The 12,290-nt window shown below is 34.0% G+C and overlaps 1 protein-coding gene across 3 annotated transcripts in view; it reads right to left on the bottom strand.

Moving 5' to 3' along the window:
• Window positions 1-900: 900 nt before the first annotated feature.
• The window catches only part of NAA15 (N-alpha-acetyltransferase 15, NatA auxiliary subunit), a 71,607-nt gene continuing 60,217 nt past the window's right edge, over window positions 901-12,290 (bottom strand). The window contains exons 17-20 of one of the 3 annotated variants that reach the window (XM_040250481.1): window positions 10,567-10,665; window positions 5,738-5,884; window positions 4,715-4,812; window positions 901-3,692 (exon numbers count right to left, since the gene is read on the bottom strand). In XM_040250481.1, the coding sequence (XP_040106415.1) occupies window positions 3,492-3,692; window positions 4,715-4,812; window positions 5,738-5,884; window positions 10,567-10,665 (545 nt within the window). In that variant the 3' untranslated portion in view covers window positions 901-3,491. The remainder of the gene's footprint in view (window positions 3,693-4,714; window positions 4,813-5,737; window positions 5,885-10,566; window positions 10,666-12,290) is intronic. The other 2 variants (XM_040250482.1, XM_040250483.1) reach the window with 2 other exon arrangements.

The following is a 12,290-nucleotide window of genomic DNA, read 5'->3' on the forward strand; positions in this document are numbered from 1 at the left end:
CTGTGTAACCTCAAGTATGTACCCAATAATCTGCTTCATCAAAGTGAGAGCATTCTTTTCTCCAGAACCTCCTGCACACTACCAACATCCCTCTAGTAGGAGCATACTGAAAGTGCAATTCAACAAAGAATAACCGTTTCCAAAAGTGTTTTATTGCTACAAGTTATGAGATTTCCAACCATCAAAACTGGAACAAAACTTGAAAGGTTCAGCCCTCTATGGGGCCGCACGGCCACTTCACGGGAATTTTTCATATAGATTTGGCAGTGGATTTAGCAAAGTTCAGATGTCAGCAGGATGGTATCAAGAAACCTTGCCTGTAACTTAAGAGGTGGAACACAGGTAGAACAAGACTACCTTCCATTGGAAAGCTCAGTCTTTCCTTGAACTCTTAGTAAGAGTAATTTCAAAGTTTAAGGCTGGTAATTATTAAGACAAATATATACATATCTTGTAAGAAATCCAACACTTCACTTTCAAACTTTTCCCAAACAGATGCTACATGTATGTGGTAGCTGAAATATTCCTAGAAATGGTGTATAAGAGACTTCCCTGCATTTATCACAAATTTAGATAAATGATCTAGACCTACTGATCTAGACCACATTTTCCTGGCCTCTTCTTATAGTCACAGCTTTCATTTCACAGCTCTAACAGCAATATATCGTGGAGTACAAACACCACTGTGAAAAACAAGGGCGTGATAAAAGCCACAGGAAAGCTATTCACTAGTATCGGGACTACTTTCAGTCATGCTATTAGATCAGCTTTATTCTTGTGCATAATAAATAGGTACAGAAAAATGCTGAAAATGCTAAAGACTCAACTATCGAATTAAAGCTGAGGAAAACGAACCTGATAGTCAGATTTTAGTTTTTAAATGAGAAATGACAAGAGTAGTAAATATAAAGAAAAAAAAAGAACTTTACTTCTCCTATGTTAATACAGGTCAAGGGACCCTTTCTTTTCAAAAGGGTTGATAACACCAGTTCTTAGCAATAAACATAAGGCACTTGTTTAGATTACAACATCACTGCATCTCCCTCCCTCCTTTTTTTCCTAACCCTGTTTTCCCCCACAGCATCATTTGGAATAGAATGAATGAGGCAAATGTAAGATGATCCAGTTCATACTATCCAGGGTAAGATAGCACAGTACAATGTTTTAGGGGTGATGTCTGGACATAAAATGAACCTCTGTCAATATCCTCTGAGACCAGACAATGTATCCACTATCATGTAAACCTGAAAGAAAATAAAATATTTATTTAATAGTTCCAGTAAAATTGGTTTGGAATACAATATACATGTTAGGAATTTAGCTTCTCATGGGTGGCCTCTGCATCAAGAGTTCTTAGTACTTATGAATATTCATTCTAAGACAATCTACATCATTTGAACATTATCAAGACAAATATACGAATTTTGTTTCAATATACAGTAGAGTTTAAATATGATTCACACATACACCCCCTATTTTATGGCTGGTGCCTCCTCCAAACACCTCATTAGTGGCAGAGGTAGCACTAGTGTTCTTTACCAACAATAAGAACTTCAGTTGCCACTCATAGGAGAAGTTGAAAAAAGTTTTGTTTTTGTTTTTGCCATCTGTTAAGATGTTCCTGAGACAGGGCCAGTTAATAAACATAACAAAGCACTAGAGTCCAGTCTGTACTTGTCTTTACACCACTAAATTACTAGACTGGGATGTGGAATGCAGGTCATGTACTATGAAATGCTGAGTTTAGCACAACTGTTCAATAAGTAAAAGGATCAAGTTTGCTGAAAATTCGCTTTAGAATATACTTTCTATAAACTAAAAGTACCACAAAAAGGTCAATTATATATACAATCGATTCATTTTACTTAATATCCTTATTTGCTGAGATCTTGAAAATGCAATGAGAATACAGAGCCTCTGGCTAGTTCTCAGTGTTTGGGTTTAAAATTTTAAGGCTCATTTTCTCAAACAAAATAGCAGTTCTCATTTTTCCTTTCAAATTACTAATTATATTCATAGTACCTGCTGCCATCCTAGCCCTCAAGGAAATCTTAATGCAGGAACAGCACTATGCTTGCTTAATGGAATTTCCCTGACACCAACACTAAGTCCATTCCAAAAAGTTCCCATCTGAACTAGCCTTACAGCACATTACACTGCCTCTGGCTTGCACCTCTGTTTCCACCTGTGTATTTTCACAGAAGCCCAACACATATTAGTTGAAATATTCACACAACTGTTTTTCAAAACAATTTATTGCATCATATTTGGTACCTTATGTTTGACAACAAAAAGGAAATTACATCTGTAACTGCAGGAAAAAGAAGCTGGTCTGTTATTGAAAAAAAAAAAAAAAGAAAGAAAGAAAGAAATCTTGGGCCCTTTAAAAATTACAAAGTCTTGGGCTTGCCTGAAACAACTGAGCAAGAAATATATTCTTAGAAATGTAGGGCTTCAAGTATTACAAACCTGTGACACTGTGGAAAAATTCCAGAGGTATCTAAACTGCAGCACATTTTTTTTCTGCATATCGTGAACAAGGCCTGCTGAGGTTTTTAACTATTAGTCTCTTGATCAGTCATAGAATGGTAGTCAGGAGTTCTGCTCTTTAACTTCAAGCCATGGTAGATTTTCTTTTTTCACTCTTGGGTGAAAAGTTCATGCTTGCTAATTGGTTGGTGCCACATCACAGTGCATTTGGTTCTTGCATTACAGTTTTAACAAGTTTGGCCAAAACAATGCTGAAAGGTTTGCATTGTTATTTTAGTTCTTCAAGTTTTAGTTAGAATTGAGATTGTTCCAACTGGTTCCTTCAGTTAAAAACTGTGGTACAAGAACACCAAACTGATCATGTACAGTGAATTTTGGAAACACAACAAGCGTATTGAACACCCTCTAGGTTTTCTTATAATTCTGCTTGGTATCTATATGTCCCCGCTTCTACAACATCAAGCATCTGTTGTAGGTTTCTCTGTAAATAGTGATTCACATTGCATACTTCCTATGGTCATAATCAACCCCGTAACAAAATCAGTTAGATGCTAAAGCCCCAACAACTCTTTGTGCTCAGTGAAAGAATCCAGTGCTAAAACAGCATTTATGCTGTCTGAGATATAGTAAAATCTCACAAGACAAATTTAAAGTAATATTTCTGCCACACACCTGCTTTGTTAGCTGTAACAGCCTCCAGATTTTATATAAATTAGTTTAAAAACATGGGTGGGTAGGTAGGAATAGGATAAGGTATCTTTTTTTAACCCCTCAATTTTAGCAGCTTTTAATTTTTTAAGAAACTGAACCTATATCCTGTAATATGTTAGATATTTTATATATACTTTTTCAGCAGGATAAAAAACGTAAAACACTATTTGAAGGCAAGAACATTTACTCTTCTCATTCTGTGTAAGTTAGAGCAATGCAGCAGGTGCGTGACAAAAATATTATACACTAGATATGGTCCAAAGTCATTCCGTTTGCTTGTTTAATGATGTTCAAATTTCATTGGCCAGTTCTTCAGTTTCTGCAGAACTATCTCCATTAACTGTGATCTTCATATCCTCTTCATATCCAGGAGGCATGAAAGCCAAAGCGTAAGGGAAAAGCTTATGACAATTTGCTCTATAAACTTCAGCAGCTTCTTTACAGTCTCCTAGGCTACCATCACACAAGGCTTCTAATACCTCCATACATGTCTAGAGAAAGAAAAAAGGTCACATTATAATTTGCTTAAAAGAAAAAAAATTTTACTGGAATTTATTGGACATATGCAAAAGGTTTTCAAAATGAGAGGCAAAATGTACATATTTAAGATGAAAGTATTTATTCCCGCTATGCATTCCATTAGAATTATTTTCTTCAGAACTGCAAGGTTTACACAAAAGGATGGATATATAAACAGGGTCAGGACTAAGGTGAGACAAGCAAGGTGTGGAGTGCTACATCCAAAGACTCTCAGCAGGTAACCTCTGGCAATGGTGCCTCAGCCTACCTGGCCCTGTGCGTTAAGTACTGAAATTTACATGCCACTGTCAATGACTATACCTAAGTCTTTAAATTTTTTGGAGGCTCCGAGCCAGATGGCAAAATCAAACATTATTTTTTAACCTTCTATTAAAATTAAAGAGAACCTTTACGGTATGTCCACTGATGAAGAAGGAAAGAGTCTCAGAAACACAAAGCATATACATCCAAGGAAAAATTTTCATGAATACTAGTAATTCTTTCAACCAAACCCTTAAGTCGGTCTGCTTATATTTTTAAAATGATTCATGGTGACTTGCACTTCTCATGTTTTCTTTCTTCACCTTTTCACTTGGAAAATACTACGAAGTTTCCAGATATACAGTACCCCACAAACTTTGACTGTTTACAAGGTTCTACTCTAACTGAAAGTGGAAGTGTTAGTTGCTCTGTCCTATGCGACCCCATGGACTGTAGCCAATCAGGCTTCTCTGTCTGTGGAATTTTCCAGGCAATAATACTGGAGTGGACAGTAGCCATTCCCTTCTCCAGGGGATCTTGCTGTATATGTGTGCACACATATACAATCTTAAATAAACTTAAGATAAACTAAGTTTCTGAGATGGAGCCATAATAGTTTGGAGAAGAATATGCATAAATAACAAAAAAAATTAATTGGTGAAAATTATTCTGGTGAAAATAGAAACAAAAAGAGTCAAGTAACTCTTACAGAGAAATATGAAAAACTCTTTACCTGGAGGTTTCTGTTAGTGAGGGATTCATCAAGTGTTGTTGCCAACTCTATAGCTCGCTTCTGACTAGAAGGATCTAAATAATATACCATTTTGGCAGCTAAATGAGAGGGAAAATGAAAATGTTTTATTTCAAGGTAAACCCAGCATTTTTATCTTCTATCCATTCAAATATAAAAAGCAAGATCTATGTGCACACAGTGTGGCACTTTACTAGAAAAATGCAAACAGCCATTTGAAATACTGTTATTTGAAAAAACAAAAACCTGAGTAGACCAGAAACAGTCTAACTGTCCAAACTAAGAGAATGATTAAGGTAAGAGACTATGAAAAAACACCAATATTTCTAATAATATTTGTCTTTATGTGGTGGGACCATGGATAGCTTTCTTCCTTCTAAAATGAAGGTAATTTGGGATTAAGGAGAATACTTGTGTGTGTGTGTTTTGGCAGGTAGGGTTGTGTGTGTCTGTGTGTCTGGTGTAATGGAGAGCGGTATAGGAGATACCCAACCCTGACGGGCATGAGTACACTGCTAAAGCACTACCCATGGGTCCCATAAAGTCCAGACGTTGGCTCATTAGCACAGACTCTTGCCAGATGATCCCTGCTTGGGAGATGGTTTTTAGGTGCACAGCACTGTCAAGTTTCACAGCTTATATAAGCATGAGAAATGAAAGATGATGGTTGCATCTAAGTGAATTTTAAGAGCATGCTAATGAGAGAAAAAAATAAAGAGATTCTCCTTCAGTGCATGTAATAGATAGCTAAATTCAGTTACACTTGCTTCTTTGCAATGCCTATGCAGAACCAGGAGAAACTACTAACCTTGCTTCATGATAATGATTTGATCTAAAAGATTAAAAAATGTACAGGAGGTTAAGCTGCCTGTGTCATAGGATTAAAATGTGACATATACACATTTGCCTCTGCCATACAAAAAGTGTGTAACCTGTCAATGACCCACTATCGTAAAAACTGAAGCTGTTTTAGAGCCCGAGATAAGGAAAAAATAAACTGATTACCTGATAATCTGTGTGGCAATGAATCAGAATTCCTTTTCAGAAAAGTTTCATTAAAGTTCTTTGGATTCGTTGCTCCAAAAAGACGATTCATTTCTTGTTTTAATACTGTTCTAACTGCATCGGGTAAATCTTTACTTTCACACACTGCTGAACAAATTAAAAACACACTCTTACTAGCAGTTAGATACTGATACAATTTGTGGAATTAAGAAATTATCTACCTGATGAGGTCAATAAAACAAAGCAATTATATATACAAAGACTGGATAAACTTACTAATAATCCAACAATTTTCTAAAGGCTACCAAATATAGTGCAGAAGATTAAAAGAATTTTCCTCACCCTATCCCATCTTCTTCTATATCCAAGTAAACCATTACAAATTTATCAGTTAAAAAAAGCCATGGATCTTTATATTCAGTGATTATGTGAACTTGCTATCACTACATAATAATTTCCAAACAACCACCAAACCATTCTCCTGTAAAGAATACACTGTTGTCATCATACGCTTTGGCATTTGGAGATGGAAAAACTGACTCCCAATCTCTCTGGGCTGAATCCTAGTTTGGTATAGAGAGATACCAAACAGACTTGAGTATGATTTGAGTGTGGACAAATCATAACCTCCCTGAACCTATTCCTTGATCTGTAAAATTGAGGTGATATCTAATCCAGAAAGATCACAGTAATAAAAAGCTATAAATAAAATGTTATTGTTTAGTCGCTAAGTCGTGGCTGGCTAGCCAGGCTCCTCTCTTCATGGAATTTTCCAGGCAAGAATACTGGAGTGTATAGCCATTTCCTGCTCCAGGGGATGGTCCTGACAAAGGGATCAAACTATATCAAGCCCGTGTCTCCTGCATTGGCAGGTGGATTCTTAGAGCTGAGTCATCTGGGAAGCCCCACAAATAAAATAGCTAATGACATAACAGATATTCCATATACTGTAGGTACTATTTTTGTCACAGATTGAAGAAAACATAAATAGATTTCCTTATGATTAGAAACTAGCATTGTGGCTTTCAAACTCTTGACTACAACCAAGTATCTGTACTCTGATGAGCATGTTTCCTATAAACATAACTTATTATGGGAAGCAAAAATTTCACAGAACACTGACCCTTACATTGTGTAGCACATTCTTGTATCTTATACTCTAATTTATTTCTATTTTAAGTTTTCAAATGCTTCCAAATGATAATGACCCACTCAACTTCTTTCATTTTCTCACTAATAGATCACTACCCTAAGTTTAAAAACACTGAACTTTTGAATAGCAAACTTCCAAATGAAATATTCTACATGTAGTCAGTAACTAAATAATTGATATGTGCCCTTTGCTGGTTGAACAGCATTTCTTCTATCATTCTATAGAACTGGTTAACTCAAATAAATGAGCTACTAATTAAAGAATTTAGCTTAATCTCCATTATGCCTATATTTTCAACTTGGATTTGGCAAATTTATCAATATTTGTCTTGGGGGTGGGGAATGGGCTTAGGAGTACAGAGTGAACTGGAAGGAGAAAATCTGTTAAAATAGGTTATAGCCAATTACAATGAACATTATGTAAACAAATAGGTATCTATACAATTTATTGCTTCTATGGGCCTCAGTGGTTTGCCTGCAATGCTTTCAGGACACTTTCTATATGCAAACAGGAAAGTAAACTTATGGCTCATCGCTGGGAACCATACTTTTCATCACTTTTATTAACTTGTTTTCCTCAGATTAAAAAAATCTCAGAAAAATAAAAACTATTAAAAAAAGCCCATACAGTTAAAAATACATAAATATATATGTCTTGTGTTTAGGAAGTGTCAAAGAGGGAATATTTAAATAACTCCCAAAATCTACTAATAGCTATTTCCCTTTTTTTTGTAGTAATAGTTTATATTAATAAAGCATTCATTTATTTAACAGATTAAAAAAAGAATGTTTCCAAAAATACTTCCTTACTAATTTGCAAATTGTTTCTGGTCAACTAACTCAGTTTTCTCCTCTAATCACTAATCATGTAAACTGGAACTGCAATTTCCAGGAAGATATTACAATCAATCAACCAATCAATTCTACTGTAGCAAAATTTAGAATGTCCTATGGAAGGAGCAGCCTCAAATGTGCCAGATTTATTAAATAATCTTTTATGGCTGAAGACTAATGGAGGCACAGGGAGTCAATCTAAATATTTTGTGACACTGATAAAAACTAACCAAAAATTACTGACATCTCAAGAAAGTAGATAATCTCAGATTATCTAATTGTGTTCCATGATACATTAAACCTTTTCCGAGGGGCATATGAGTTGAGTCCTGAGACACCCTAAAATTAAAACAATGTTTGGTTCATGTTATTAGCAGACTGAATAAGTTTAGTCCTCACCTACAGTTAAAAGTCACATTAAAGAGGGGGCTGATTCTTAGCAAAAGGAGTTTCCCTGGGTTCCCAGACTAGCCAGCAGTTTTTGGTTAAAATTTCAGTAGAAAAGGATATTTTGTGTGAGATAATGATTACTTACTACTGGTTACAGTACAACCTACTAAGTGATTACCACTCAAAACAGCAAAATAAATAAATGACCATATTAATTAAGCAAGGTTTTTTTTTGAGGAAATACATAAGTACAGATGAGAAATAAGCTGCAGAGAAAAGGAAAAAATGAGCTTGTACAAATGAGAGAGGAAAATAATATAAGATTCATTATAGATTAAGGTGACCAAAACCTACTAATTTTAAAAACATTTAAGGGAACATAAACATGTAAGCAGGTATCAAAACAAATGAATACCTAAGGTCCTGTTTCTACTTAGAACTGACCAGAAATATAATAAAAATTGCCTTAAGTTCTACAACTTAAAAAAAAAAGTGAAAAACTTGGAAGAGATAGTATCATTCTCATAATTAAAGAGGGAAGGGGACATCCTATATAGTAAATGACTTTGGGGGCAATTACTACTTACACTGGTAGTGTAATGTTCTGGAGATCTGGAAGATGCTCATAACCATGCTAAAGTGAATATTCACTTAGAGAAGGTTCTACAACTAATAAAGTAAGTGTGGAGCCACTGTTTTTCTTTATCCTCCGTAATTTCTGGAAAGGTGTTATTGTGAGGGTTTCTTTGTAAAGAAATTACTACAATATAACTTAACATGACAAATGTGTTCCTGAAAAGTTACTTCAAGATCAAGTATTTTTCTCAAGACCCACACATATTAATTAGTAAAAGGAACTCAGGGGGTTTACAGTAACAAAGATGCCTAAATTTAGTCGAAATAAGGATTACTTTATAAATCTCTTCCTGACGATGATGTCAGATGAATACCTGAAGCAATGACAATAGCTAACATTAACTCCACTCAATTAATTCTAACTTTTAATGTTAGGACCATTCTTTGTTCTTCTAAAGTTCATAAGCATTTAAATTTTCTGAAACAACCGTTCCAAGAAAATGGTTATATGTTCATCAAGCCACACACTCATTAGAAGTATATGCTTGTCACTTACAATTTATATTTCAAACAAATATAACTCTAACTCCATAAACTTTATATGTACTATTTTATTATCTTTCAGGAAAAAACTGACTGTATAAAAATGAAGTGTGTATATATTGAAAATAGCTTGACTGCATTTCATCCTAACTGAAAATGATTTATGGCTGTTATTTCCAGCCTTAACTTTTTGATTCATGATTTCAAAAATTTTTTTTCTTTAATACCAAAAAAAAAAAGACTAAAAAGAAACTTCCTTATTTTCACTAAATACAGCAATTAGTTCTACTTTCTATAATATGACTACATTATTACTTTCAGAATTTTTTAAAATTGGGGGGAAATTTTCTATAATTTAGCCTCCGTAACAAGAAATCACTTTTTTGACAGCCATAAATATGATCTAAATAAGGCTTTACCTTTTCTTGTAAGTCAAAATAATGTTAACTGGGACAATATAGCATTTTCAAAAGAATGATTGGGATACTTGGTTTCATCTCATTATTTTTATATAATGCATGGATTCACATGGAGTTGAGTATTTAGCAATGAGACAGCTAATAGTATTTTCAAATTCTGTAGACTGTTCTACTAAACACTGAATTTCTCCTTATCCAGTTACTTAAAAACAAAAACAAAAACTACTACTTGACTACAGAAGTACTTTATTCTAAATTTAAAGCTCTGGTAGTAGAAATAACAATATGAAGATCTGAGTCTCAGTCCTATTTCATTAATAATTATTGGTGTTATCGTAAATAAGTAATTTAGTGTTTTAGCGTCCTAGATTTCTCAACTATGAGAGATAATTGGCATAATATCCCACCTTTCGTTTTCTAAAATTCTGTAGCTTACTTCACATTAAAACTTACATATGGATCTTACTGACTAAACACTTGAAAAGGACAACAATTTGTTTTTAAAGTTACTTTCACCCTACATTTACTGACAAAAATTTTATGATTCAAATCATTATACTACAGACAGGTAAACGAGATAATTTGTCAATTTCAAAGACATTTTTAAATTTTACAACAATTAACTACGTCACATAATGAAATACGATTCAAAATTTCAACTTATTAACCTTTAAGAAACAGAAATAAAGATGATTCTCAAATATCTGGACTGAATGATTCTGTGTCAAAATCAGGTAACACTTCTAGCCTTAAAGACCTTTGCCACAAAGAAAAGACTTGTTTTTTCCGCAGGCTAATTTAATACACAACAGCTTTAAAATGACTTGAGTTTATGATAAACTTGTATAAATCACTTATTCAGTCACTATCAGCTACTGTAGTCAAATATTTAAGTAACAGAAAATTAAAACATACCAGTACTAAAGAGTCGAATCATACATTCATGAAGCCAGGGATGACTAGAATCAATGGCAAATGCTCTCTTTACTGATTGTAGCATCAAAAGAAACTTTTCTATAAAAAGAAAAAGATATATTTTGATCATTTAATAAAAAGAGATACCCTCCTTTAGAGGACTAATAGTATCTTACAAATAGAAAAACTCATTTAGAGTCAACCACATCTGGAAAGCAACGTATGTCTGAAGCAATTGACTTCCCTAGGTTAGCAACATTAGCCAAAATTTTCCACACAACATTAAGAAAAATGGTTTTATTAACTATAAAAAATTTAGATAGAAAACTTTGTTGTTTACGCTTGAAAGTGACATTGTTTACACCTTTCTTGTGTTTTGTGACATGTGAAATCATTTCCCTTCCACCTCAGTGTTCCTCTCCGGTCAATCCCTGGCTTCTCTTCCCCATCAAAGGTAGAGTATTGACCAAGGTTATGTTTTTAATCACCTTCTAATCTTTCCCAATGCTATCCCTTCCCACCCCATCCCTCATGTGTTCCAAGCTTTAGTAGTGTCTCCACCTATTGGATGGAAAAGTGCACCCAAATACTCACCACAATTCCAAGTCTCATCCACAGCCATCTTTGTTAAGACTTCTCTAATAGGGTACAACTCTCCAAATATCAAAATTTGAAACCCTAGGCTCCTCTGACAATTCCTTTTCCCCTAACTGCTACACTCAGAAAACTAAAAATACAGCTATGTCCTTTATCATTGACCATTTCATGCTGTAGCAATGGACTCCAAATGCTGGAGAGTGACTGAGAGGTGGTACATAGCAAAGAAGCCAACTTAGTAGGATTCAGACTGCCTTTCACTACTTATAGCAGAATAGCTTTTGTATTTTACACTTTGGGGTTCCATGCAAAAATATTTGTTTAAAAAATATTTGCTTAAAAGAGAGCTGTGTTAACTATTAACAAAACTTTTAAATTACTGGACTATTTATTAAACTAATTTTCCCAATTATGACAGGAACACTGTAGAAAATAGAAAATATAGAAGAAAGTATTTTAATCACTCAAACTCCATCAAGAGACAGTTTCTTATGTTTTGATCTATTTTCTTCTTAGCTAGTGTTCTATTTTACATACTCATATAAGTATCTTAATAGAGATTAAATAAACTATAGTTAGTTCTGAACCTTATTTTGAAACAATGTTATACAGTAACCTTTCCCCAGAATTTGATAATCATGATTTTTTGATGGATACTCTACAGAGGTATCATTTTATTCTATCTCTTTTAGCAGGACAGTTACTGTTTGGAGCAGTAACTTTTGTCAGATGTTACTAACCAGTTTCTATTTCTGTGAATATGTATCATCTTAGTGATAAATTTTTTTTTTCAATGAACCATTTGGATTACATCAATTCAATACCATAAAATCTTAGTATATCTACTACATATAGCTTATAAGAATTCTAAATCTAGCAACCAAAATCCTCCATCTAACCTTTACCTGGCTTAGGCAACAAAGGCAACCTCAACATTATTTATACACACTTGTTTTCTCTTAATAGATATTCTTCCCTTCTATGCATCTTTTCTTTTAGAAGTATGGTCGTTCTTCAAGATACACCTCAAACATCGCATCTTCAATCTGTAACAATGGCTCATGATTGACATTATTTACTGTTTATTGTGTACCAGACACTATTCTAAGATCTATGTGTATTATTCA

The sequence above is a fragment of the Oryx dammah genome, unplaced genomic scaffold, assembly GCF_014754425.2.
Source record: "Oryx dammah isolate SB20612 unplaced genomic scaffold, SCBI_Odam_1.1 HiC_scaffold_12, whole genome shotgun sequence".
Taxonomy (NCBI): Eukaryota; Metazoa; Chordata; class Mammalia; order Artiodactyla; family Bovidae; genus Oryx; species Oryx dammah.